General features: G+C 46.4%; 2 protein-coding genes across 15 annotated transcripts; both read right to left on the reverse strand.

Moving 5' to 3' along the window:
* Positions 1-3407: 3407 nt before the first annotated feature.
* On the reverse strand, positions 3408-20539 carry TLE7 (TLE family member 7). The gene is made up of 10 exons (XM_019757550.2): positions 20425-20539; positions 6742-7082; positions 6602-6624; positions 6366-6424; positions 5654-5863; positions 5309-5550; positions 4969-5110; positions 4686-4839; positions 4086-4159; positions 3408-3818 (listed from the first exon to the last, which is right to left on the reverse strand). The coding sequence occupies exons 2-10, from the start codon at positions 6984-6986 to the stop codon at positions 3714-3716; spliced, it is 1254 nt and encodes a 417-aa protein (XP_019613109.2). The 5' UTR covers positions 6987-7082; positions 20425-20539; the 3' UTR covers positions 3408-3713.
* On the reverse strand, positions 14343-27194 carry ZNF23 (zinc finger protein 23). Of its 14 annotated transcripts, none has more exons than XM_074314620.1 (7): positions 27160-27186; positions 26729-26762; positions 26612-26693; positions 23638-23702; positions 21190-21316; positions 20425-20538; positions 14344-16641 (listed from the first exon to the last, which is right to left on the reverse strand). In XM_074314620.1, the coding sequence occupies exons 4-7, from the start codon at positions 23668-23670 to the stop codon at positions 14831-14833; spliced, it is 2085 nt and encodes a 694-aa protein (XP_074170721.1). In that variant the 5' UTR covers positions 23671-23702; positions 26612-26693; positions 26729-26762; positions 27160-27186; the 3' UTR covers positions 14344-14830. The 14 variants fall into 14 exon arrangements, with proteins under 14 accessions (XP_019613026.2, XP_074170721.1, XP_074170722.1 ...); XM_074314621.1 differs by lacking the exon at positions 27160-27186 and adding an exon at positions 26927-27153; XM_074314619.1 differs by lacking the exon at positions 27160-27186 and adding an exon at positions 26865-27153.
* Between the last annotated feature and the right edge of the window lie 642 nt (positions 27195-27836).

Consider the following 27836-nt stretch of genomic DNA (forward strand, 5'->3'; position numbering starts at 1 on the left):
CCCCTTATTTTCCCACACAATTTAACATACAAGTCTTTTGAGGTATTTCAGGGGCCCGTCTGGAACACTGCAGTTATACCTACATACGTTGAGATTTTAACCCTTAAAATTCAATTTCTAATGAACACTAAGAAGTAAGCAATTATCATTCTTTAGCTTGGCAAATGTATGAAGACATTTTAGAAACTCTAAAAACGTATTTCATAGGCATCAAAGTCAACTATTAACATAGACTTATATTTGTAAAACCCAGGCAAAATAAAGACATGTCTGTTTTACTTAAACGGACAATTTTAAGCTAGTTTTTATAAGATTAATCTTAGATAACATGCACTTGAAAAGCATTTAAATTAGTTTCTGTGTTTCTGAGAATTTAGAATACCCAATCCTTATAAGCACTTACCTTTAAATTAATTTTAACAATATACCATCCAAAGGTCGAAAATTATCTCACATTTACAACATACATATACATATATAGAAATACTCAGACAAACACAAACAGACCACTTGGATCCAAATTTTGTTTTGGAGGCATTTACAATTTATATCTGTCCTTGACAAGTTAAGTTCCGAATGAACATCCCCTTTTAAAACAAGGACAACCATTTTTAATACCTCAAAGAATTGGGTTTATATAATAGATTGATCCATTTATCTAAATACTTTATCTTTTTATTTTTTGTAAATCTGTTTATATAGTTTCATTTTAGCTTAGGGGAGAAAGCCTTTTTAAGTTCTGAGACTGTCTCTAATAATCTTTTCATTCGTTCTGCCTAACTTCATAGCCAACTTTTTCTAATTGTGCATGCAAAGATTTATTTAGAAATATCAAAGGATCCCCATCTCGGCCATTTTAGTATAAATGGAGGCTGACCGTCATGGGGCTTGTCAGCCAGGAGGCACTATTTCCCATGTTAACTTTGAGATCGTAGAATCTGAACAAACTAGAGAAAACCAGCCCTTGCTTGTACATCTCCAGATGAACCAAATGTGGGGGACATCCCTATAGGAATGCTTTATGCATTTTTAATTTCAATGAACTTTATTTTTGAAGAACTAAACATTGCAGTTAGAGCTGAAGTTCCCTTTTCATCCCTTTATGGCCCTATTTCTCTACCTCCATCCCCAGAGATTACCACTATTTTGAATTGATCTTTATATTCCCTCGCTTTTTTCTCTTTTAAATTGTGTAAAATACACATAAAACTTACCATCATAACCACTTTAAATATACAGTTCCATGGCATTAAGTACACCCATATTGTTGTGCAATCATCACCACCATCCATCTCCAGAACTGCTTTCCTTTTGCAAAACTGAAACTCTACCCATTAAGCAATAACCTTCCACTTCCCTCTCCCCTCAGCTCTTGCAGCCACCATTCTACTGTCTGTCTCTATTAATTTGACCACTGTAAGTACTTCATATAAGTGGAATCACAGTATTTGTTCTTTTGTTCTTTTTACATCACTTAGCATATCTTCAAGGTCATCCATATTGTAGCATGTGTCAGAATTTCCTTCCTTTTAATGGCAGAATATTCCATTGTATATACAGTCATGCGCCGCTTAAGAGGAACATGTGTTGAGAACTGTGTCGTCGTCAGGGGATTTTGTCATTGTGCAAACATCACAGGGTGCACTTACACAAACCTAGATGGTCTAGTCGACTACACACCAAGGCTCTATGGTCGTCTACTGCTCCGAGGCCACAAGCTTGTGCAGCATGTTACTCTACAAAACAACAGTAAGTCAAGCACAAGAGAAAATGATGCAATCAAGAGATGAGGTAAATACGATATGAGGCTGCTGCCAGCATAACACAGCATACTGTTTTACGGCAAACTCTTTTTTAGTAAGTAGAATAATGATAAAAAGCATAGTAAATACATAAACCAATAACATAACCACTTATGATTCCAATATTATATGGGAAATAACTGTGCGCTATACTGTTATCCCACTGGCAGCCCAGGTTCATTTATATCAGCATCACCATGGACATGGAAGGCTTTGTGCTATGACGTCACAATGGCTGCCACTAGGTGATAGGAATTTTTCAGCTCCATTATAATCTTATGGACCACTGTTGTATATGTATTCCATCACCGAACGAAATGTTATGTGGATGTATGTACATAAAACCACATTTTGCTTACCCATTCATCTACCAATGGGCACATTATAAATTTTGAAGTCTATTTGTTCCTATAGCCCAGGATAGATCCACTGTTGGCCTCTACCCTCTGTGTCATATTTTCACATGGATGCTAATTCTTTATATTATTTAGAAGCACACTGGCTACAGCAGGGTGGGCAAACTACAGCCAGCAGACCAAATCTGGCTGCTTTCGTGCTGTGATCAGCAGAATTGAGTAACTGGGGCAAAGAAACATGTGTCAAAGTCTAAAATATTTACTACCTGGCCCTCTAAGTAAAAGTTTGCTATTTCCAAGGCTATAGTATATACTAACAGACTCCAAAATTTTAACAGCTCAAATGTAAGTTTATTTTTCTTTGATGTAACCGTCCAAAGTGGGCAGCTTTTCTCCATGCTTGATCCATGGACAGAGGGTGTTTCCAGCTAATGGTTCTGCAATCCTCTAGGGCTTCCATATCATTCGCCTTCAGCTGGTAGAAGAGGACAGAGAGCCTGGAGTGGACACCCCTACTCCTTTCGCCTTGGCTCAGAAATGAAACATGTCCTTCACTCATGATCCATTAGCAAGAACTAGGTACCCGACAACATCTCAAAGCAAAGGATGGCACAGTTGGTCCCCGGCTTTGCAGCCTCTTCCCAGTGACAACTTTAAGCTGCAAGCTTCAGTGGGCAGCTAGCTGTCTCGGCCATGCCAACACCAAGCAAAAAGGAGGCAGGATAGAAGAGGACTAGAAAGCAGGCCTATGTGGCTTGATTTCAGGAGCTGGTGCTTCTTCAGCCTGGAGAAGGCCAGACAAAATATTACATCGTCACATCCTCAAACGTGAGGATGCTGCCCTGAAACAGAGATAGGCAGCTTTTGTCTGGCACCAAACGCCAGAATTAGGATTAGAACCTCCAAAGACTCAGATAAAGTAAGGTATGATGAAATAGGAGCTAAAAGGAGAGAGAGAACCATATTCCTTGGGATATGGTTAGACCAGCTCATGGAGTCTTAACCTGGGTCTAGACTTAAGCATTGCTGGTCTGTATCAACTCTGATACAATCTGAAAGTTTGTACATGTACATACATTTCTTCTTGAACCTTCTTAAGATTCCAAGAATTCCCAGACCACGCCTCCCCCAAAGAAAAGTTACAAACAAAACTAAGTCTGGTCTAAAACTCCTTCCCCACCCTAGAATTTGTTGAATGGTGGCATAAGCACTCCACCACAATGAGTTTATTCTTGGAAAGAACTGACCATATATCCAAGCCATTTTAATTTTTGCTTTTCTATTTTATTAATTATAAAGGCAAGTTTCCCCACCAAAATCCAGCAGTCAGTGGTAGAAAAATAACAAAAGAAAAATCCCTAAGCCGTACAATAAAAACCTGGGCGTACAGGCTAGGTGTGTGTGTTGGGTGGGAGGGGAATGGATAAGATGACCTGCCATTGAGGATAAGGTAGAAGATGTGGGAGGCACTGGAAGCTGTCCAGCGCCCGAGGTCATCCTTTCAGCTTGCTGGCCTTCTTTGGGTCTTCACCAGCAGGACCACGGCACACAACCTTCAATACAAGAGCTGGTAGACTGTGGCACTGTTTTTGGAGCCCGTGACCAGATACTGGTTGTCAGAGGACACATCACAACACAGAATTTCTGTAGACTCTTCTACCTAGAGGGAAAGAAAAGCCAAAAAAGGGACTACATGCAGGGGCCAAGCTTAGGCCAGAGATGATGGCTTCACTTAGGGCTCAGTTCAGGGCTCAAAGTAGAGCCCCTGAGTTTACAGGACCTTGAGTCCTCATTCCCTCCAATCTATTAAACGGCCCTGGACGTCATCTCAGAGGTACTTTCCAGCACTATCTCTGGGACCTGACTGACTGGTATCTGGGGTTATAGCTCCGAATGCCTGTGTTTTCACATAACGTCCTTCCAGTACCTGAAACAACCTTTGTAGAGAAGGTGCAGCTAAGCAGTGGATCGACTCATCCATTGTGGTCACAAAATAGCTCCCTGTGAAGGAAAGACAGATGGAGGGGCCAGATATTGCAGTCCCAGCTTTGCTCTCAATTGGACCAGGGAAAAGTTTTCTCTGCCTCAGTCTCCCCATCTATAAAAATCACGAGACACGACACGGACCATTCACTCATCTGCCCCAGCCCACCAGCCACACACAGGATCATAGTATCACTGAAAAACAGGACAGTCAGCTGTGACTTCATGCCTCTGCTGTCTGCCTGTGTCTTCAGGCTGTCGTTCTGTGGAGGACGCTACCATTTCAGAGAGCCAGAAAAGGACAGGGGGTGAGTGGAGAGAAAAGAGAGGAAAAGTAGCCAGGCCATCAGAAGAAGAGATACCGGTGGGGCAGGGGAAGGCTGAAGCAGAGGGAAGATCAGGGGTGAAGCGGACACCGGGATCTCCATCTGGCCGGTGTTGGGGCTGGTGAGTCTGAAATAAGGCTGGACCCTGACTCTTTGGGTGAGTCGACCCCCTATAGTGTGACAGGACACCCTGAGGTGTCACCTGGCTTCTCACTCACCACAGGAGGCAAACTTGAGGTTGTGGTGATGGATGTATTTTTGTATGACGGCCTTAAACTTCTCCTTCCGGTGCGTGTGTAGGATTATGACATCACTTGTTCTCAAGCCCACTAAGATCCATTCCTCACTGGGGTCGTGGGTAATGCTGAGGATCTGTTGGAAGGAAAGTTTGGAGTCAGCGCTTAAGAAGCTGCCAACCCCATCCTTCGACCTCGCTCCCGTGGGCACCCACAGCTCCTGGTCACGGAGACTGCAGTTAGCTCAGTGGCGGCCGCCAGGCACCTCATGGTGTAGACTGTGTTGCTGCAGTTTCTGGTAGCTTCTCAGGTCCCAGGAATACAGGTTGGTGTCTTCACCTCCAGTCCAGAACTTATTGCCTGCGATGTCTACACATCGGGACCCATATTCTGGGACTTCATGCTTCCTGGTGGGAAAACAACTCAGAGGTTCATGCACTGGTTGGACCCTTGAAGTTTCTGGCCCAGGAAGCCCCTAGGCAGCCCCCGGATATATTCTCCACATTGACTCACCTAGTCCTACTGCACAGGGAAGAAAGAGGTCTAGAAAGAGACACATGCTTTCCTGAAGTCCTTCCCATCAGCTCCCCTCTGCCAAGTCATACCTGATCAAGATTTGGTTCCGCAAATCCCAAATCTCAACGAATCCTTTGAAACAAGCCAAGCAGATCTGGGCATTGGAGGAGATGGCCAGGGAGTAGCACATGGGGCCTGTGGAGGCCAGCTGTGCCCTGATGCGGGGCGTGGGTGCCAGATCCCAAAGAGTCAGGGTCCGGGACAGACCCGCAGTGATCAGGCTCTGCTCGTCCGGAAACAGCTTGCAGGTGAGGACACAGCTCTGATGGTCCTGTAGGAAAGGTTTACATTCTCCTACCACCTCGTCGAAGCACAGGCGCTGTCTTCTGACAGTTATGTCTGGGTTCCCCAAGGCCTTCCAGAATACCCCTCACCTGAAAGTTCAGCTGGGCCTGAGGGGCCTTGTTCCACGCATGCAGCGCACTCTCATCCCACACCTTGATGTAGCCGTGACCACACGTGTACACATGGTGAGTTGAGCTGCTGATGGCAGTGGCATAGACTTTCTTGCCGTGGCAGAGTTTGCCAACCTTCCAGGACGCACGTGGGGTCCTCTGCCTAACCACTTCATCTGCAACAGGAGGCTGGGGAGAGAAGGTGGGTGGCCACGAACGGGTCATAGCCCTGGCCTGCCATCATCCAGGGGGGACAGTCTGCCCTGGTCCTTGACTACATTCCTAACCATTCATCCAACAGCCCCTCTCGGACCCTCAGGCAGAACTGTGTCGTCATTTGGGGTCCCCAGACCATGACACATCCTTCTGCACTTGCCCAGGTTTCCTCCTTGATAAACAGGGCCGCGTTTTGGGACAATTCTGAGCACCAGTAATGACAGCGGAGCCTGGCTCCGAGCACTTCAGGATGCAGCTCTAGTAACTCTGTGAGCTGTAGGCTCTGCGTAGTGGTGGTGGGAGATGGAGGGCAGCCTAGTTCAAAAGACACAGGGAGCCGCAGGACACCCACCACCTAGTACGGGAGAGAGAATGATGTGGACACATTGCACTCCCTCACCTTCTTCCTACGAGCTTCTTATCTGGCGGGTAACGGGGAAGGGAAAGATCCCACATTTTAAAACAAGACACTCACAACTGCTCTGAGGAATGACCAGACTTCTTCACTGGGAGGAGGAGAAGGACCGCGCCGGCCTGCAGGGAAATAGCCAATGTCCACCTACTCACAGGAGAGGGCATCTGGCAGCAACAGAATCACAGGATTCGGGGACAAGGCCGCTCTCTCAACACCAGGGCTTTGTTCCTCGTTCCCATCTGAGGCCCAGCCTCGGGCTACCACCTTCCCTGCCACACTCCCTGACTGGGACTCACCAAACTTGGATCCTGGCAGGCTGCTGTGACAAATGGAGAAAAAGGAAAGACATGGAACATGAAATGGAGAGCTCCATGCCAGGATCCCCTCTCCCCAGGTCAGTCCCGGCCCCCCACCAGTCTGTTCAAGCAGTACTTACCTGGGGCTGAACTCGGCTGCTTCTCCAGGTTCAGCCTCGGAGAGCCAGCTGGTCTGCCGCTCAGATCTGTCTAGGCCCTGGAGGGCCCACTGGGGTGTCCCATACACGCCGCCCCGTTGGGACTGTGCTTGAGGCTCATGCTGGGAGAAAATGTCAGAGCTTTCTGGCTTGTTCCTCCTCTCCTCTGGGTCATCATAAATTCTGAGTATACCGAATGAGGAGGCCTCTTCCTTATCTCCACTCATGTTCTTAGATCGATGAAGTGCCTGAGCCACCTGGTTCTAGGGTTTGATAAATGGGCCCATCAAACAGACCCTAGGTTCCCAATTTGTCCTGACCCCCTGTAGCAAGACAGAGAACAGATCTGTAATAGATATGCAGAAGCGCTGTTTGGGGTCTATTTACAACACCTCTCATGGTGAGAGCATTCAAAAGACCGGTTGCTGACTAACTTTTTATACTAAATGTTGGCAGCAATGGTGAAATTTTCACACAGACATTTTGAGATGTGAACACCAGGCATTATGTTTTTTCTTTTGAACATGCGGACTGCATTTCCTGTCCTATAAGTCAAACTCACCCTTTACTCTGGCTGTATATTTGTCAAAGGCTCATTCCCAGTGTAAATAAAACATCAGGCAACAGGAAGCTCCACTCACATCACAGAGCTTCTCGCCGCCTAGCAAGGACAGCATGGAAGAACTCAGGAGAGGTCATGCAGACATGAGGTTCCATTTGGATGGGGCAAGGTTACAGTGATTTAGAGGCCGGTTGGTGGTGACCATCTTTCCTACCCTATGGGAGAATTCTGAGAACTGCATGGACTCACGCGTGTAGAACACTCAGAATGATGTAAGGCTAGTGGCAAACATGCAGAAAATGGCAGAGACAGCATTTATTTGTGGGCTGTGCCAGGCACCAGAGCTTGGAGGATTTAAGGCAGACCAGGCGCCTTTGTTCAGACTGTCCAACAGCTAGCCCCAGCAGGCCCTGGGGAGACCCAGCATTTCATTAACAGGGCATATCAGAAGCCTCAGGGACAAATGCTTTGATGCAACCAATGCCTTGTTGCCCAGGCTCAGTTGTTAGCTCTCAGACACCCCCTCTCCCTGAATGCTCAAGCAGACACCCAAGAACCCCAGCTGCGTCTCCTTGGGAAGATGCAGGCGGAAGTTGCAATCCAGCCTGCATTATTCTCGACACATTTGGAGCTCTTGCTATGTGTTTGCTTTTCAGCCAAATGCTTTACACAACTGACCCCATTTTATCCTCACAACTGTGTGGGCCACATTTTAACAGATTTTAAAAACTGAAGGTCAGAGCGGGTGAGCAAATAGCTAGAAATCACACAGAAGAGGTTCAAACACTGACCTGGCTGGTTCTAAACAGTCTCCTTTCCTATCTCCCCATCAGAGGAAGAAGGCAATACCCCCCATAATTACAAATGCAGTTACCCTCAGACCTAGCACTTCCACTTTAAGAAGTTTACCCTAATAACGCACTTGAATGTATGTGAGAAAATATATGTACAAGCTGAGGCATTACAGCATCGTTTATGATAGCCAATGACTGGACAAACCCAATGGCCACAGGGGGAACTGGTGAAGTAAGTTACATGCATTAAGTGGAATACTACACAAGTGTTAAAAATAACAAGGACACTAATGTATAGACAGGAAAAATTCCAAGGTGTTAATGGGTGAGGGGTGGATTCAGAACAAAAAAGCTGCATAATATACAGCTTTTGGGTTAAAAGAAGGGTGGAAATGAGACTCTTTCTTTGCATATGTTTGTATGCACATAAGACATTGGGAAGAGTAGTTGCCTTGGGGATGGAAACTGGCAAACAGGAAAGAAGAATGGGAGAAATATTTGTAACTGTATAACTTGGGATAGCTTTTTTGAATCTAAATTAAAAATTGTTGGAACTTGGATCTTTTTTCTCAACCAAGTTCTTTCTTTCTCATCTTCTCCCAAATGATAATTTGGGGTCCTCGTGATTCTTAGTTACTTGTTTAAGTAATGTAACAAATTTGCATGGACGTGCATCCCACTTCTTTAATGGGGACACCAAAGCTGGCTGCACCCTGATGAGGGTGAAAGCACAGAGCATACGGATATCCAGCCCAGTGTGAGGAGGGCAGGCCAGCTGCCCAGGTCCCCGATTGGGGGTTGGATGAAGCTTAAAGGGAGCGAGGTCTTTTAACCAGGGTTTCACCCTAAGAATAAGACAAGGCTTTCTAGAAAAAGCAAAAGGAAAAGTCAATAGCACCGATCCCGCTTCTGTTCTATCCTGAGCTGAGGATACAGAAACCCCTTCCCCTTAACAGACAACTCTCTTTCCCAGGCTTCAACACAAAATGCTAAAGCTGGGGCAAGGTAAGAAACTCACCAACCCCCCAGGCATGAAACTCACCTCTGAAGGCAGAAGCTCAAACCCTGGAAATGGGAAGTCTGTAGAGCTGAGACCCACCAAGTTAATGCTGGGAACAGCCCTCCCCTAGCTCTGGACCCTCCCTTCCACACCCAGGCACCATCCCAACCCCTGCAGTGCTGCTGTTTTTAAACTTTAGTCTAATTGATAATCAAGCCCTGGGTCAGGTGTCTGGGCCAAAAGTGGCTCATCTACCAAGTGTGACCACAGCCAACCAAAGAGCCACCACTGGGCTGCCATTTCCAGTTAAGCCTTGTGAGCTTAGACAATGGGTAAGATGGGGATCTGCCAAGTAAATTCAGGGCAAGAGACAAGATGGAATAAGAAAGTTTAGAAGGACAAGTCTGGAGTGGGTTCGGATGGCCCCACAAGAGGCAGTGCTCACACAACGACGGCGGGTTAGGTTGGGGTGTACACAAGAACCATTTCAAATTTTTGTCTCCAAGTGAATCCCCTTTGCTTGGGAAGGCTGGCTTTGGGCTGACACCAATATGGATGAATATCGGAGGAAGGAGGGGCCACTTTTCCTTTTCTTTCCCCTGTCTGGCTTGAACAAGCCTGGCTCTGTGATCTTTGACCAATGTCTCTGAAAGTGAAGATCAAGGAGGCTTTTCTGCGGCTGTCTCTTCCAGTGGTTCTTAAATTTGAGCACTCAACTCATCAGAACCCCCTGGAGGGCTTGCGAAAGCAGAGTCCTGGGCCCACCTCCAGAGATTCTGATTCTGTAGATCTGGGGTGGGGCCTGAGACTTTGCATTTCTAACAAGTTCCCGGGTGACGGTGATGCTGCTACAGCGGGCCTGAGGACCCCATTTGAGAAGCACAGACTACTTCCTCTATCTGGTGGGCCCTCTCTGGCAGGAGGGGAAGAGGCAGTGAAGCTGGATCCTCTCCTGCCCTGTTACCCCTCCCACCGAAAGCACTCTTCTGTTCTAGTTTCTTTTACATTCATTGGCCTCAGGCAGTTCAGCTGGTGGTTTTCTTAACCTTGCTTCCCTAGGAGATGAGCCAGCAATCTGGAGGTGCCCCTGCCCAGAGACCCTGGCTAGCCATAGCCAAAGGTTGGTGTGGGGAGGAACCCCAGCACTTGATGGGCAAACGCGGAGGCCAGAATGTGGATCATCAGGGCGGGACCTCAAACATCAGCCTCCAGATATTTATGTGGGGATGGAGCGCTCTCTGATGGGCAATTGGAGAGGAACCCAATTCTTACCACCTGTAGGAGCGTTGTGCTCTTAGCCCGGTGCACGTGACGGTTGTACCCAAGGTACTGCTCCCCCACCCCATCCCATCCAGCACTAGAGCCCCCTGGGAATTCACCTGGATGCCTGTTGTTGATGAAAATGTAAAAACCACATAAACACAGGCACAAAACACTTCTTCCCTTACCTATTCACTGACATCATCCATTCAACCGAAATTATTCACCGGCAAGGTCCTGCCTGGCCCAATGAGCTGCCTCCCCCCACCCCCGCAGTGAGCTTGTGGTCCATGGGGAGAACCCGCAAACCAGCCGCTCCAAGTGAGAGTGGGCAGAGAGTGGGGAAGATTAGATTGAGGTGAGAGCAGAGAGCTGGGGGAGGACACAGAGCAGGCAAGACTGATCGAGACCCGGAAGGCCAACAAGGGGGAGGCGGCATTAGGCTGAGCTCAGTGTGAAGAGGGAGGAGGGAGCCCTCCGGGTAGAAGGGACCATAGGTGGTATGGGCGTAGGTGGTATGGGTGGGCCCCTCCTCCCAGTTCATCTTGTACTTCCTCTTTTCCCTTCTCCTTGTCATGGGAGCCTCCAACCCCATTCCTTACCATGAGCCCTTCCCAGGAGAGCGCGGTGGCAGGTCCCATCTCCCCCATCTTGTATTGTCGTTCTTATCCACCTCACACCCGCCGCCCTTTATGGAATGTTTGGATTCTGAATCCTGCATTCCGACTTCTGTCCTGCACTCACCTCTTGCCTCCCAAGGGACCTTTCAGGCAAAGGCCCCTGCTCTTCACTCTCAGGGCCCGGCTGGAAACTGGTCCCTCCTCAGTCCTCCACACAGCGGCCCTACTTCTGTGAGTTTACAATATGGGCCTCTGAGTAAAATTTTATTAGGGCGGAAAAAGATGCTTCTTTTCAGAAACGTTTGTAATGCGCTGGTCTAACCTTTCTGAGAGTCTTTCCCGCCCCAGCCCAGCTCTACGTGGTCAGCGGCCCCTGCGGGCCTCCCGGGTCTCTAAGACCATATCCACCTCCACCCTCACCCCCGGCGGACCCACGAGAGATTTTCCACCAAGAGCTCCGACCTGACTGCCCTAGGACTCTGCTCAAAAGGTACTCTTCCAGAAGAGAGCAGGGGCACCCCGCCGCCCCTCACCCCGTGGCCGAGGGGACTCCGGGCAGCCCTAGAGTTGTTTTCTTCCTGCCCCTGTGGAAGAGCAGGCTGGGGAGGCTCCTACCCTGCAGTAAGCGAACTGGCCACCAGGGGCAGCAGGAGGCCAACGCTGGCTGCCAGTGACTCCCAATGGCTTCCGCCAGCCCAACTGCAGGTCTCTGGGCCCCAGACGCGCAGGCCCGACGTCCCTGCTCTTTCTCTCACAGAGGCCAAAGTAGTCCCAGAGCGAGAAGGCGCGCGCCCAAGGCCCGCCGGGGAGTGAAGGGTGGCTGCGAAAGGCCGCCCTCCGCTCCCCTCGCCGGGCGCCCGCAGCCTAGGCCAGGTGGGATCCGGAACCTCGCGTCCACAGGCTGGGAGCACGTGGGCTCTGGGCTCTAAGGCCAAAGACAGACGGCAGACACACGGAGCTACCCCTTACCGTGGCGGGCTGGAGGAAACCAGCCGGGCGAGGCGCCGCGCGGCAGTGCAGCCAGCGAGGGCTTCCTGGAGGATGGGCTTGGGCTGAGCGTGGGTGGGATTTCAGTGGCCCTGAGGGGGTGGGGGCCACACTTCAGGATTACCGGAGTAACGGGTGAAGGAGGGACAACCGGCGCGGGGCGCAGCTGGCGAGCAGCGGGAGGGAAAGCTGGAGCAGAAGCAAAGCTCGGCAGCCCGAGAGCAGGCGAAGGACCCAAAGCTCTGCAGAGCAGACTCAGACCTGTGGCGGGAGCCCGGGGAGGCCTGGGAGCTGTCGGATTTGCTGAGACCACGTGGTCTGTGGTGCATATGGCGGGGAGCGCTGGGGGAAGGGGCTGCGGGGAGCTCGCTGAGGCGAAGGCCAAGCCTCGCTTATCTTGGGTTCCCCAGCAAGTCCTGGCCTGTGGAGGGGGCCTGCCTTCCACAAACGTTCGATTGAATTGAATGGACTGTATATACGGGGAAAGGTTTTCTCAGTTCCTTGTCAGGAGAGGATCGCTGACCAAGTGGGATTGTGGACTGGGGAAAACGAGGACTTCAGGGGCAAGAGAGTCCAGAGCCTCTTCTCAGAACCCCAAGCCCCACCGCAAGAAGGAGAGGGCCACCAGCCCAGGCGGAGCTGTGCTGCACCTCGTCCTCCCCCGCCCTCCACCTACCCATGGAGCCTTGGGTTCGTCTTACCAGGCTCTCCCTTCTCCTGCTGGGTACCCTGCGGCAGCCATGTTTTCCTATGAACCTCAACTTCCCCTCTTGACGTGAACAGGGCCAGTCCAGATGTTCTCTGAGGGCCCCTCCAATGTGACAGGCTGGGGTGGGAGGGTGCTCTGTGCTGTAGGGACAGAACACGGTGACGCAAATTTAGGGAGAAAGACTTTATTTAATCCTGGCTCTTCCAGGCCCATGGCTCCAGTTCACAAAAGAAGTACTTTTGTGAGGGGACAGGGGTCTCCAGTACTGTGACTCATTTTTGTCCTTTTAAGGACTCTACGGGACCCAGGAAGCTCTAGGTGATGGGGCCACGGGACCTCATGAAGCTTTGCAGGTAGGTCTGCCTTCTTCTGGTGTCCCTGGGATCTGAACAAAAGGACCTGCCCTGGACAATAACAAACCTATAGAGAGGGAGAAAACCCTTAGGAACCATCCAGATGGGAATGGCCTTGAGACCTAGGACCAACATCCCCCCCTCCACCCCCAGCTGACCAGAAGCCTGAGATCCAGAGAGGCCAAGGTCACAGACCATTGGTGGCAGACCTGGGAAATCAGGTTCTGTCCTCAGTGACTGTTGACCTTCCTACAGTCCCTGCCTAGGTCTTGCCAAAGCAGAAACTGCCGGACCCTGCTGGGCACCAGAACTGCAGGACTTCCTGTCCCCACATCCCCTGACTTCCACATCCAGAGGCTGTTCATGAAACCGGAGGGTGGGAGTGGTCTTCTGACTTCTCCTCTGGCTTGGGTAAGTGACCATATCAGCCACTGATTTGCTGTGTGACCAGGGAGAGTGCCATCCATTTCTGGGCCTGTTTCTCTGTAAGTAAATGAACTTGGACCCCACGGCCTGGGGCACTTTTGGGTTTCAGTGTGTGGTCTGGAACTTCCCAGGGAAGCAGGGCCAGAGGGGCAGGGGGAAGAAGGGCCCTGCTCTCTCATCTGTCCTAGGGCTCCGGGGTCTGCCTCCATACATCCTTAGCTCCCAGGAGCCTAGGGACAGGGGAGGGACTTATACAATGGTGTCTCCCGGACACTCTGCTTAAGTCCCATACTATGTCATTTGTCCCATACTATGGCAAGGGTTCCTTTGAATGACTCAAGACCGCACTCCCACAGAGAACACAGGAACAGATATGTCTGGGGCAGATATGAGGTGGCCTATGTCTGTGTGTCTGTGTACATGGGTCTGTGTGTGTGTATGGGAGGGTCTATGTGTACGTGTTATGTCTGTGGGAGAGAGTTTTGGGGACTTCCTGTGTGTGATTGTGTGCATGCTTTAATTTTCACTCTGTGCAGTACTACCGAGACTGAACACCTCTATTAGTCATTTTTATATCTTTTTAAAAGCTACCTGCTAGTGTCATTTGCTGGGTTTTATTATAGTTTTTATCTTTATATTAATAGTAAGACATCTATGCATACTAGATGTTACACTTTTATATCACAAATTTTACAAAGATATTTCCATGTTTTGTGCTTTATCTTTTAGCCTTACTTGGGATTATTTAAAACATAAATATTTAATTTTGAAAAGTCAATGTATCAATATTTTCCCTTATGGTTGGTTTCTAGCTTTCATCTGATACTTAGGAAGGTTTTCTCTATTCAATGAAAATAAAAAAATTACTCGTATTTTTCCTTTTTAAAGGAAATCTTTATTGTTTTTCCTCTTTACAAAAGTGATGCATGCTGGTTGTCAGAAATGAAAGGGAAATAAATTTAGGTAGAGGGAGTATCTTTGTAAGTTTTCTATTCAAGAACAAGGTTTCTTCTCTCTCTCCATTTATGTAAGTTTCATTTTGAAGCCATCAAGTGGACATTTATAATTTCTCCATACAGGGCCTGCATAAAAATTAAGTTTATTCCTAGAAAATCTACTTCTCTTGATGGTGTTGGGAATGGGATATTTTCTTTCATTATATTTTCTAACTGGTTGTTGGTATAAAACAAACTAGTTTTTGAATGTTACTTTTTAATTGGTCATCATTCCTGATTTATAGTTGAATAAAATGAAAATGATTTGTTTCCATGTGAAGACTCTGCCATATTCATTTCTTCCAGGGTGAATCTGACACCTGATTCAGTTCAGCATTAGCCTTGAGTTTTCTACATCTTTCTTGTTAGGATTTTCCTTCACTATGGACACTCTGATGCTGACTGAGTTGGAAGCTAAACCTGAAGGCTTTCCCACACACAGTACACACATAGGGTTTCTTCCAAGTATGGACAGTCTGGTGTATAATACAGTCAGAACTATAGCTGAAGCCTTTGCCACACTCCACACATCTGAAGGGTTTCTCCCCGGTGTGGCTTCTCTGATGCCGAATTAAGTGGGCATTAACATGGAAGGCTTTTCCACACTCCTTACACTGAAAGGGTTTCTCTCCAGTATGGATTCTCTGATGTACAATATAGTCAGAACTACAGCTAAATGCTTTCTCACATTCCATACATTTGAAAGGTTTCTCCCCGGTGTGTATTCTCTGATGTCTAGTTAGTTTGGCATTGATACTGAAGGCTTTCCCACATTCTTTACATTGATAAGGTTTTTCTCCTGTGTGGATTCGATGATGATCAAGTAGGTTTCTTTTAGAAGTAAAGCATTTCCCACACTCATTACATTCAAAAGGTTTCTCCCCAGTGTGAATCCTCTGATGCTGCATTAGTTTTGCATTGACGTTGAAGGCCTTTCCACACTCATTACACTCATAGGGTTTCTCCCCAGTGTGGATTCTCAGATGCTGCCGAAGCTGGGAATTACACCTGAAGGCTTTCCCACATTCGTTACACTCATAGGGCTTCTCACCTGTGTGGATTCTCTGGTGCTGGATTAACTTCCCTTTGACACTAAAGGCTTTTCCACATTCAGTACATTCATAGGGTTTCTCACCTGTGTGGATTCTCTGATGCTGAACAAGTTTTGCATTATTACTGAAGGCCTTTCCACACTCCTTACACTGATAGGGCTTCTCTCCAGTGTGGATGCTCTGATGTTGCCTAAGCTGGGAGCTGCACCTGAAGCCTTTCCCACATTCATTACATTCATAAGGTTTCTCTCCAGTGTGGATTCTCTGGTGTTGAATTAATTTTGCATTAACATTGAAAGCTTTCCCACAGTCATTACACTCATAAGGTTTCTCCCCAGTGTGGACTCTCTGATGTGTGATATATGCAGAACTGCAGCTGAAGCCATTTCCACATTCTTTGCACTGATACGGCTTCTCTCCTGTATGGATTCTCTGATGCCTGCTTAGACTCCCGTTAACACTGAAGGCTTTCCCACACACCTTACACTGATAGGGCTTCTCCCCACTGTGTATTGTCTGATGTGTGATGTAATGGGAACTGTAACTGAAGCTTTTCCCACACTCCACACATTTGAAGGGTTTCTCCCCACTATGAAGTCTTTGATGCCAAATTAATTTTGCATTAGCGCTAAAGGCTTTGCCACACTCTTTACATTGGTAAGCCTTCACCATAGTGTAGCTATCTTGATGCTGATTAAGTTGAGCGTTATACCTAAAGGTTTCCACTAATTCTTCACATTCAAAAGATCTTTCCCTAGAATTACTTATTTTGTGTTGAATAAGTTTTGTGTCAAAGCTAAAGGCTTTCTCCAATCCTGTACACTCAGGGGGCTGTTCTCCGGTGGAGATGATGGTATGACAGTGATTCAAGTTTGGACTCTGACTAAAGAAACACTCCTCCTCCATGAGGCTTGTGTCGTCTTTCACTGTTCTGTCAATGACACTGCTGTTTTCTTTCTTCACACGTCCTACTGAGTGGACTTCTTGCTGTTGTTTTTCTAGACTACAGGCTTCTGAAAAGTCTGTTTCCTGGGGAAAGTCCCCCTGAAGTACAAATGATGTATTATGTTTTTCTTCGTAAGTTAACTTTGTCATATTATTGTCAGTCTGGATGTCAATATCTACTATAAAAACCAAAAAACAGAATGTCATCTAAGAGCCATGTTAGAAAAAAAGAACTGTGCTGAAAAAAATAAAGGATCATAGTAATCAAGGGGCTCTTTAAAATCACCAGATTAGGTAAAAAAAAATCTAAGGTTCATCCATAATAATATGTAGCTGGTAAGAAAATGAAATAAATCCATATATGCTGACAGGAAAAGATGTCCAAAATACAATGTTAAGTGAAAAAACAAGTTGAGAAATGGTATGCAGAGATTCCATTTGTGTAAAGAAAAATTTAAAAAAGGGCTGACATATACATATATATTTGTATATGCCTAGAAAACTTCTGGAAGAATACACAAACTGGCATAGGAAGTTTGGTAAATTTCCCCCCCACTATATGTATCTTCTGTACTGTTTTGAGTATGTGCCAGTGTTATAAATTTTAAAGTAATGATTTTAAAAGACTGCCAGTCTCTAAACCAATAACCAATAACATAAAGGTTAAAAGAGACAGCTGTGGAACAAAATTCTAGATCTTATCCACCAAATAAGCATTCTTTCCAAATAAACATTCTTTCCATCACACCATACTTTACTACACTCTTCAGTTTCTTCTGTTATCCTTATGTCACTGAATCCCTTGTTAATAAAAATGGAAATTGCTTAAGAAGGAAAAGACACAGGATCCAACATGTGGCAACAGGGGGGGATGGCAAGTGTTAGTATCACCAGGAAGCAAAAAGAATTTTATTTCTTTCTTTAGAATTTAAACTCTAGGTTTTCCAACTTCTTTTTTCTCCACTTCAGAGAGGGTCTGTTTAGGCCCATTAGATCCATTTGATCCCATCTCTTCCCACCCCCTCCAGAACACTGCTGTATTCTCCTTGCCTTTCCTTTTACCTATTCCCTAAATTCTAAAACTGGTCATTCCCTAAAATTCTTTCTATAAACTCATTAGTCTTTCTATAATCTCTATAGTCCCCACAGAGCTACTGATCTCTGCATTTGTTCCTAAATTTCTCAAAATTGGGCAAAAAATGTTGCCTCTATTTTTTCATCTCTCATCTCTCCCCAATCACATGTAGTATATCATTATAATTTTCCTCAAGGACTCAAATGACCTGGATCTCCCTAGCAAGCATTACCAAATACTACTGATCTTTTCCCAATTATAAAAATAATATCCATTTGTAGTATCAGAAACTTACAAAGAAGAAAATTCAAATGACCTGAAATACAACCACCCAACAATAACTACTACTGATCTGATTTAACTCTTCCCCAATCATTTTCCTTCAAATCATTATCAAAATATATTTTTTCTTCACATTATTGAATTTTTTTCTTCACATTAATAATGATAGTTTTCCAATGTCTTTAGATATTCTATAAAAATATTTTTTAATTGCTAAATAGTACTCCATTCTGCAGAGGTACCTTAATTTTCCCCCCAGTTTTATTGACAAATAACTGACATACATCACTGTGTAAGTTTAAGGTGTACAGCAGGATGGTTTGATTTACATACATATTGTGAAATAACTATCACAATAGTTTCAGATAACATCCACCTTCTCACATAGACACAATTAAAAAAAGAGAAAAAGGAAAAAAAATTCTTCTTGTGATGAAAAGTCTCAGGATTTACTCTTTTAACAACTTTACTATATATTATACAGCAGTGTCAGGTATAGTCATCATGTTGTACTTTATATCCCTAATACTCATTTACCTTATAACTGGAAGTTTGTACCTTTTGAGAGGTACCTTAATTTAACCATTCTTTCTATACTGAAAATTCAGGTTATTTTCAGTATTTTATTATTATTTTTTTAAAAAATTATGATGAACTTTTATGCACATGCATCTTTGTTTATATCTCTGATTACTTTATTAGGATATAGCCCTATCCAGTACAAACTTTTAAAAGGCTCTTGATATGTACTGCTAAAGTACTTTCTAAGAAAACTTATAATTCCCATTCACCTCTAGAAGCCTATTCCTGTTTTGCTGTACTCTCGCCATCAATTCCTATTATTTGTTTTCAATATGATAGGTGAAACATCTCATTGTGTTAATTTGTATTGCATTGGTTTCTACCAAGAGTGAACATTTTTCACACTGATTAAAATACATATATGTACTTCTTATGTAAATCAACCACTTACATTCTTTGCCAATTTTTCTACACTATTGACCTATTTATCAAACCCTATGATATGGCAGATGTTACTGGTTACTTAACCAATATCCATTCTTCCTTTTTTCCTTACTAGCACATCCTCCATTTTTTATGAGGTAGCAATAAAAACTGTAACTAAAAACTGTATTTTCCACCCTCTCTTGCAGTGGAGATGGCCATTTGATATAGTCCCAACAAATGAGATTTAAACAGAAATCATTGGGTGGGGCTTCTGAGAAAGTTTTTTTTTAAAGAAAAGTCAACTCTGCTGCCGTGGGCCTGGTACTCTATACCTTACCCTTCTACCTGCCTAAAACCCATTTGATTCCTCACCCAATCAACCTACACACACTGACTAGATTAATGTTTCTATCTTCAGCTAAGACCATGATGGGTTGTTCAAAAACTTCAGACACTTCAGGACTATCTGTTGCCTACAGAATGAAATCTAGACTCCTTTGATTAAGGATCTCCACAATATTACTACCCACCCCTTCCCCGTATGCCAAGCACTTTAAACTCTCCACTTCCAAAACATGTCTTTCTTGGTCAGGGATCATCTGGCCGAAAGATCACAAAGAACAAAAACCCACTGACACCATCTTTTAAAAAAGGATTCATTGAAAGAATGCAAGAGAATCTTATGGACTCCAAATGCAGAAAGTAAAGCTGGGCCTCATGGGAAGTGGAAAGTCATCTGGCAGCTACTCTGCTTGAGCCAATGACAGCACCTCACTACTTCAAGTGTGGTCAGGGAACTAGAAGCGTTGTCATCACCTGAAAACTTAACAGCAATGCAGAATGTAGGCCCCACACCAGACTTACTGGATAACAATCTGTGTATCTGCAAGAGTCCTGGCTAATTCACTTGCACATGGTTTGAGAAGCATTGAACTGAGAGCACTTCCGCCCTTCTGCTTTATTTCCTACAGCTTACTATATGAAGTTGTCTCCTCCAAAAAAGAAAAAAAGAAAAAGAAAAACCCCAAATAATAAAAACTAATATATCACTGAACATACACTATTAAGCCAAGCACATGATACCTGTTATCTCATTTAATCTTCAACCCATAAGATGAGCACTGTTACCTAGTTTTATTATTATTCCATTTTCAGGGGTGAGAATATTGACTCTTAGAGGACTAAATAATTGACCTGCCCAAAGTCACACAGCTAGGAAGTAACACAGCTGGGACTGGACCTCAGAAAGTCTGCTCCAAAACCATACTTTTAACCACCAGGCTATTTTGCCTTTCTGTGTAAAAAGACTGTAAATTCTGTATCATCTGCATTAAATGGACGATGCTTAGAAAAACAGCAAGAACCACCACAAAATTACTGAATCCATTCATTCTCTTCTGAGAAAGATAGAATTCCAAAATTAGGATTGAAAAGACTCAGAATGAAGCATTTGAAAAATAATCTGTCCTTGGAATTAGAAAGAGCCAACTGTGAAAATAGACATAAAGTTCTCAATTGTACCTATCTCTACAAATAATCAAAATTTATTTTACTCTGTATAGCTGGCCAATAGACATGGCATGCTTATGTTGCTGAAGTTGACTTTCTTCCTAAAGTTAAACTTTCCACCCAAATGGGCAACATGTGCCTCCCTTACCAGTCCAGAGGCCCGGGGGCCCTGTGCCTGTTCCAGCAGCCAGTAGAGATGGACACCCCAGCTCACCTCCTCCCTCTAGTTGTGAGATCACAGCAGGTTTGAGAAGTGAAAATCCTGTTTTGGGGGAAAGGAAATACGAGAGAAGGGTGAATAATCTCCCACAGATGAGTTCCTAAGCCTCTTCTCAGATTGTCTCAGCAATGAAGAAGGAAGATAAAAGCCCCACCATAACCATGCATAAGGACTGGGGGTAGGCGCTTGGAAGGTGTATGTGTGTTTTGGGGGGTGGGGCTTCCAAGGTACATGGCGGGTAGGCTTGAGAAGGTGAGAGAGAAGCTGGGAAGGGCCCAGACTGTGGGCCCAGGAGACCTCATGCCGAGCAAAAGGTACATTCTGCACAAAGGGATGCCATTTTTTGACCTTGGCCTGAGATATTCAGAGAACACTGACATCCTGGAAAGATCTGAGATGCAGGTAGGGTGAGGGAGGACAGAAAGTTACTTTTTTCCACATTGTGTCCAAAACACAGCCAGCCTCTATAGGTTGGATCAAGAGTGTACACTAGTCTCAACAGAGTCCTATACAGGCCCCAAAAGGGCTTGGGGTTTGCCCTTCCCAGACCCATCGGTCTAGGGGATTAGAAATCTCAGTCCCTGGGGTTCCCACTCAGTAAAGAACTAGAGACTCCACCTGCACCATGCAAGGAAAAAGGAAGCCAGAAAACCCCAATCAGCAGAGTCTGGGTCGCAGGGGGAGAGGCCTTACCCAGGGAGGTCACATTCCCATAATTCTCCAGCATCACCTCCCTGTACAGGGCCCTTTGTGCAGGGGACAGGCCATCCCACTCCGTCGGGGTGAAGTACACAGCCACATCCTCGAAGGTCACCGACTTCTGAAACAACAGGTTCCTGCTGCCCTAGGGCCAATTCCATGGCTCGGGCCCTAAGTGAGGGGCAGAGGGCAGTATAAGGGCTTGGGGAGGGAGCTTGTGAAGACCACGAAATTAATAACAAGGGGAAAGGATTGAGAAAAACATCTGGAAAGTAAGGCAGGGAATATCTGACTTCTCTCATGGCAGAGAAACCTCATGCCATTTTTTCACACTTAACAAAAGACAACATAAGTTGAGATGAAAGAAAAAAAAATTCCCATAACCAATTTCTCCTAAAGCAACTCTATGCTTTCAGTGAAGCCACTCCCTCACTGGCAGACACAGCTCAGCACACAGCTCAGGACCAACCGACCAGCATTCCCACCGTACCCCTCGAGGTCTTGGCTTCTCCACCCTGCTCCCCGTGCCTAACCTCAGCTCTGTGCTCCTCTCCCAACCTTGACCACAGTCTCAAACCAAAGAACAGCTATGGCTTCCATCTCATCCAGCCCCATTGCAGCCTGATTCCTGTCACCGACTCCCTGGTAAGGGGCAGTGCAGCCTCTGCTCCAGCACCACCGGCAAAGGAAGCTCAGTGCTGCCCAGATCGGCTTTGGGACTGGAGATCAGGGGGTAGGGGTAGCAGCTTATTCTGCTTCCAGATGGGTCTCACTGAAAGTCCAACATTTTCTGTTATTCTTTTCTATTCAAGCCTCATTCTTTCCAGCTTCACCCAAGAATTCACTGTTTCTCCAAGAAGGTTTGGACAAGCAGGGAGCTCAGCTTTCCTGTAAGCCAGCTACTCGGCCCCCCTTTCGGACGCTTCCCTTTGCATCACTATGCTATGTGGTCAGCACAGGCTGTGCCACTCAGGGCTGATGCTGCATGCTGCTCTCAGGCCCAACTCCTCCCTCGTGGACAGATGCAGCCTCTGGCTGCTTTCCCGGCCCGCCTCAGCCTTCTCTAACAACCTCGGGGATGCACCAGCAGGGATCTGCCCTTAACTCCTCTCTGCCACGACCTGTCTTGCCTGACTACTGACCGCCACCCAGGAACAATTCTAGTCCATCCTCTAGGTGTTTGTGTAAATCACTTGCCGTGTGACCGTGGACAGGTCAAGTAAACTTCTCTACACAAAATTAAATGCCTTCCCTGCCCGCTGCCACCACTGAATTCCTCAGCTGCTGTCACCCATCGCCATCTGTGCAGGAAACCTCAGCTTGAACCCTGGGGATTCCTTCTTAACTCCCCCCTCCCTTACTCTTACCTCCTTACGACTCTAGGTCCTAAAGATTTTTATGTTAAACATTACTTGAATTGGATGCCCCTCTTTAACAACTACTTTCCTTGACGACACCCACATCACCTGGGCCAGCGGAATTCTTTCTGAAGTGGTCTCCTTGCTTTTGAATCACCCCTGAAAATTATTCCCTATACAGCTGTCACAAACATGACCATGTTAATTTCACTGGTTCCACATGTGTCTTAAGGCTAGACAAGAATCACACAATGTGATTCTGTGTGACCTTGGGCAAGTCACTCTATTCCCCTTTCCCTTCGTGTTTTTTGCTGTGGAATGAGCACAACACAGCACCTATCTCAGAGGGCGGCTGTCAGGACTGAGCAATCCATGCAAGGTGCTTAGGCTGGTGCCTGCACGTAGGAAGCCTCAAGCGACTTTCCTGGAGTTACTGTAACTGTGATTATTCCCAACTTATAGTCCATGGAGGATGAACTTCAGGGGGTCCGTGAAGTCCCTGAAACTGTATGGAAAATTTGGTTTGCAAGTTTTTCTGGGAGAGAGGGTCCAGAGCTCTTATCAGAGACTTCAAGTTTGAGCCACTGCACCGCAAGCCCCGAAAGCCTCTCGAGGACACGAGACATCCTGTCCCACAGGACTTCCAGTCTTCTTCCCTCGCTTGATGCCATTCCCCTCATCTTCCTCTCCCCTCCTCCCGAATTAAAGCCACAGCCATTCTTTATGTTGACCTGGTTCCTCTTCACCTACACCCAGGTCCCTGGGAATCCTCGTTGTCTGCTACCCTCCTCCATCCCACATGGGCAGTTTCCATGTCTCCTACCCCCCAGAGCCCTCTGCTGGGGAAGCTCCTGCACCACCGGAGCAGAGAACCTCCGTGTGCCGGAGACTACACTCCTGCCTTCGGACTCGCTCTCCTGCTGCTTCCATGCCTTCACATCACCGTTCTTCCCACAAGTTCCAGGCTGAAGGCAGAAGCATGGAGGCCCTCTCCAGCTTTCACTGCAAGGCTCATCAGCTTCCTTTCTCAGTTTCTTTGATTTGAAACTGCTCAGAGGAAGACCTTGAAGGACCCACAGCTCACCTGGGGCCAGGCTGTCAGGAGCATGGCTGCCATCGCCTGGTGTCCCTCCCAGAAAAGGGCAGGAGCTGGGGAAAAGGGGAAAAAAAAGAGAGAGACAAGTGTGAGGCAAGCCACCCCTCCCAGGAACAATGCTGCCCCTCACAGAAGATCTAAGAGGCATGTAGCCTGTGACAGATAGGAGTGCAAGCAGAAGCTGCCACAGAAGGGGGTGATCTGCTCACTGGCTCAGTGCCCAGGACGCCTCCCAGTCATGACATTGATGTTCACTGCCAGAAACCCTAGGATTTTACCATTCTGACACGTGATATACACACACAAGAGTATCCATAAAATGTATGCACAGCCTAAATAATAGTAAAACAAAGACTCAGTGATTCAGCTCGAGACAGAACATTACCAAGATCTCTGATTTCTCTTCCTCTAAGCAAGCACCCTCCTCCATTACATTGGAAGAGAAGACAGGCTGGAGGGGCTGCCGCCCCAGCACAGAGGCCTCAGTCAGTCCCAGAGCGGCAGCAGCATCTGGAGACGGGGACGGCTGCTCCCACACATCCTGCCTGTTCTCTCACACAGCTGAGTGTCCTCAAGAGTTCTAATGTCTCTCTATAGATCTTGGGGGGTCAGCTTTCCCCATGAACCAGACTTACCCTGAAGAAGCTGGGCTGGAAGTGAGGTACCAGGCTGCTTCCTCATACTTCCCAGCCTTCTGAGAGCAAAGAAGCCACGGCCTCAACTACCTGAGAAAGGACCACTCTGGCCTCTAGGGCCCCATTACCCAGTCCCCCTTGTTCCTTCTATTCAAAAACACATGGACTGGATATTTTCTGATTTTCATTGCTCCTAAAGCCAGTCTTGAAAATTTATACTTCCCTACAATTTCACCGACATCTTCCAGGATTTCAACCGAGTTGTGGCAAACACTCTGTTCCCTCTACATCTGGAGCTACACTGCTCGTCCTACTTCTCCTTTTGAATATATGTGCTATCTAGACCTTTTCCTCTTGGTTAGTGTTATGGACTGATGTGTTCCTCCCAAATTCATATGCTAAAGCTCCCCCAATGTGACTGTATTTGGAGATAAGACCGGTGAGGAGATAATAAGGTTAAATGAAGTCTTAAGGGTGGGGGCCTAATCCATAGGGCCAATGCACTTCTAAAAGAAGAGGCTCCAGAGCTCTCCATCTCTACCATAAGTCAGCCATCTGCAACCCAAGGAGGGAGCCTTCACCAAAAACCAAATTGGCCAGCACCTTGAATTTGGACTTGATCTTGCTCTCCATTCTCCAGGACTGTGAGAAATAAGTTTCTGTTGTTGAAGCCACAGTCTGGTATTTTTGTTATGGCATCCCAAATAGACTATTATAATAAAGAAAGGCTGAGCAGTGGTTTATCTATTTTAATGTTTTATTTTCAAGGAACTGGCTTTTTCATTTATTTAGAACACTGCTCTTTTTCCTATTTGTTTTTAATTCACTAAGTTCTGAAAGCTTAGTTTGTCTCTTCAGCTCTGGAAGACATCTTACGCACCACTCCAATTCTCTTGTCTCACTCGTAGTCCAGCTCCAGAAGCTTTGATCAGCTCTGTGCAGGGGCAACCTACCAATGCCTCTGCAAAGATCTACACCACAGACACCTGACACCTGGCTCCTGCCCTGGGGCTTCCTTAATGTCCTGTATAGGACACCTGCAGACACCTGTGGACACCTGCTGGACCCCGAAGTGCAGGAGAGTTAATGCCTGTGGTGCCACCCTTGACCAAAAAGGGACAGAAGTCAATGAATAAATGTTTTCCCCTTTAGTCCTTCAGATGAGATTTCAGAGCTCCTCCAACGTCCTTCAAGGCAGAGTACCAGTCAGATGCAGAAGGGCCAGACTAACAAGCATCCTTGTATTGGGGAATATAAGCAAAAAGGGAATATAAGAAAATCTATGAGGATCTGGTCATTTCTGCAAAAAGAAATAGGATAAACCAGAAACTAAGGAGAATGGTTGCCTCAGGTGAGGGTGGGAAGTGGGTGAAAGGAATCCGGGAATGAAAACAGGATGGAAGGAAACTGGGTAGAAGGGATGAGAGGGGAGTGACACCTCTCTGAATGTGCCTTTTGTTCTGATTTTAATAACCACAGTAATGTTTCACATATCCAAATGTGTGTGCGTGTGTATAAATAAAATCAACCAACCAGGATGGGATGGGGGTGATGACCCAAAAAGGAATACATACAAACAACAGCAAATGAGCCTAACGGTTCTACAATTGAATAACACAACCACACTGAAGTGGTGGGAAAGACAGAACTAAGTAACTTTGGAAAACAGTATTTTAACTAAGTACTATAAGGCTATAAAGACCTGTACCCAAATTCTGTCCTTTAGTTAGAAGAAAAAAAATGGAATAAACATTGTTAAGAGAGCCACTTCGAGTCAGGAGGCTATTAAAGAAGGGCCTCTGCACATCTTGTGCCTCAGTTCTGAGCTGCTATTAGGTTGCTAAACCTGTTGCTAAACACAGCTCAAGATCAAGCCATAAACATCCTGGAACCCAAACATCCTAGAACTGCTGCTATATGGATATATACCGACTACGTCCTTCCTCAGTGGTTTTCACCTCCCTCGTTTGCATTTCAGAACTAACAAATTCATGTTAACCAGGCCAGCAATCCCTCAATTGCACGAAATAAGTACATGTTGTGGTGTTTGCCTTTATAAACCCTGCCTTTCTTTGCTCTCTCCAGAGCTCAGTTTGGGTTACCTGAATATGCAGCTCTTGGATCTGAATCCTTTAAGGCCCCAAATAAACTTGTTTTACAGCCTCAGATCTTTACATTAGTAAAATTGCTTTTCATGACGGTATGAATTAGCAATTCTGGAATTATTGTATGTGTATTCTAGGACTGAACAAATCAGTCATTCCATTGGAGAAATAATTCCCAGGTCATTGTCATCCCATAGCCCGAGAGAAGTAGGGTCCGATTACCTTTTGGAATTGACACGGCTCCAGTAGACAATGCCCTCCAAAAGCTGGGCTTCTGCTATCGGGTGAACGGGAAGGGCTCTGCCTTTTCTGCTATCGGGTGAACCGGAGGGGCTCTGCCTTTTCTGCTCTCCCACTGGGCCGACTCACCACCCTGTGTCAGAAGCCGAGGAGCACACAATGCATTCCTGGTTAAAAGCCCCTGCACGACCTCAACATGTGAAAAGACTAATGATGCCACCTCAGGCCGCTTCACCTGTGCAAACATTCCCTTTGGCTGCTCCGACTCATCTTCCCAAAAGGCCAGTGGCATCTTACCCGAACAAAGTGTTTGGGGCTTCGTGGCTGTGACATTAACACAGGCTTCGCTTTGCACGGGACAGAACGTACTGGGCCACCAAGTCCACAGCGGGAGTCGAGGGGGAGCCGCCGCCCCGCTCCCTCCACCAAGTGCGGGAGACCGAGCTACGGCCCGGGTGGAGGAGCATCCCTAGCGGACCCAGAGCCTCGGGGCCAGAGCACCGCCCCGCCTCCCACAGCCCCGCACTCACCTCAGAGCGCGGGGCCCCGCGGCGCAGCCGGAAGTGCGTCACTAGGCCGCGGCCGAGCCTCTACAAGTAGCGTCGCTCCCTCTCGGTGCTGCTCTGGCCCCGCCCCCTGCGCCCCAAACCTCAATGCCTGCGAGCTTGGCGCCCTTTGCCTCTCTCTTCATCCTGGTGACGTTTGTTATTCGGGATCGGCTGGGGAAAGCAAGGATCAGAGGCGAGCGCTGGATTCAACCCAGGGTTGGTGCTGGGGATCTGTATTTTAGTAAAGCTGCAGGTGCAACCAGGTTTGGGAGTCTCCGGACTGGATTGCACGCTATCCAACCGAAGGCCACATTATTTTATAACATTACCTAGTGATCACTTTGTTCTCCTGTCATGAAACTCATAGATAATACTTAGAAGGTCATAAATAAGATAAACAGCCTACATTTAAAAAACTAATGCTATGCCTTAACTGTAATGAAGAAATAAAAGGAAAATAATTTGTAATTAAGAACATTTCTGTACGGAAATGTTTGGTCATGACTGCTCTAAGAGACCTAATGAAGTGGTCATATATTTGCTTTTTCACATAGAATGTGCCTGAACGCCACAGCCACGATGCTGTGTCTTATATTGGTGTTTCAAAAATCACAAGGTGGAATCCAAAATGGTGAACCCTTTTTGGTAAAAGTTTAGAT

Source organism: Rhinolophus sinicus, linkage group LG11 (assembly GCF_036562045.2).
Source record: "Rhinolophus sinicus isolate RSC01 linkage group LG11, ASM3656204v1, whole genome shotgun sequence".
Lineage (NCBI taxonomy): Eukaryota > Metazoa > Chordata > Mammalia > Chiroptera > Rhinolophidae > Rhinolophus > Rhinolophus sinicus.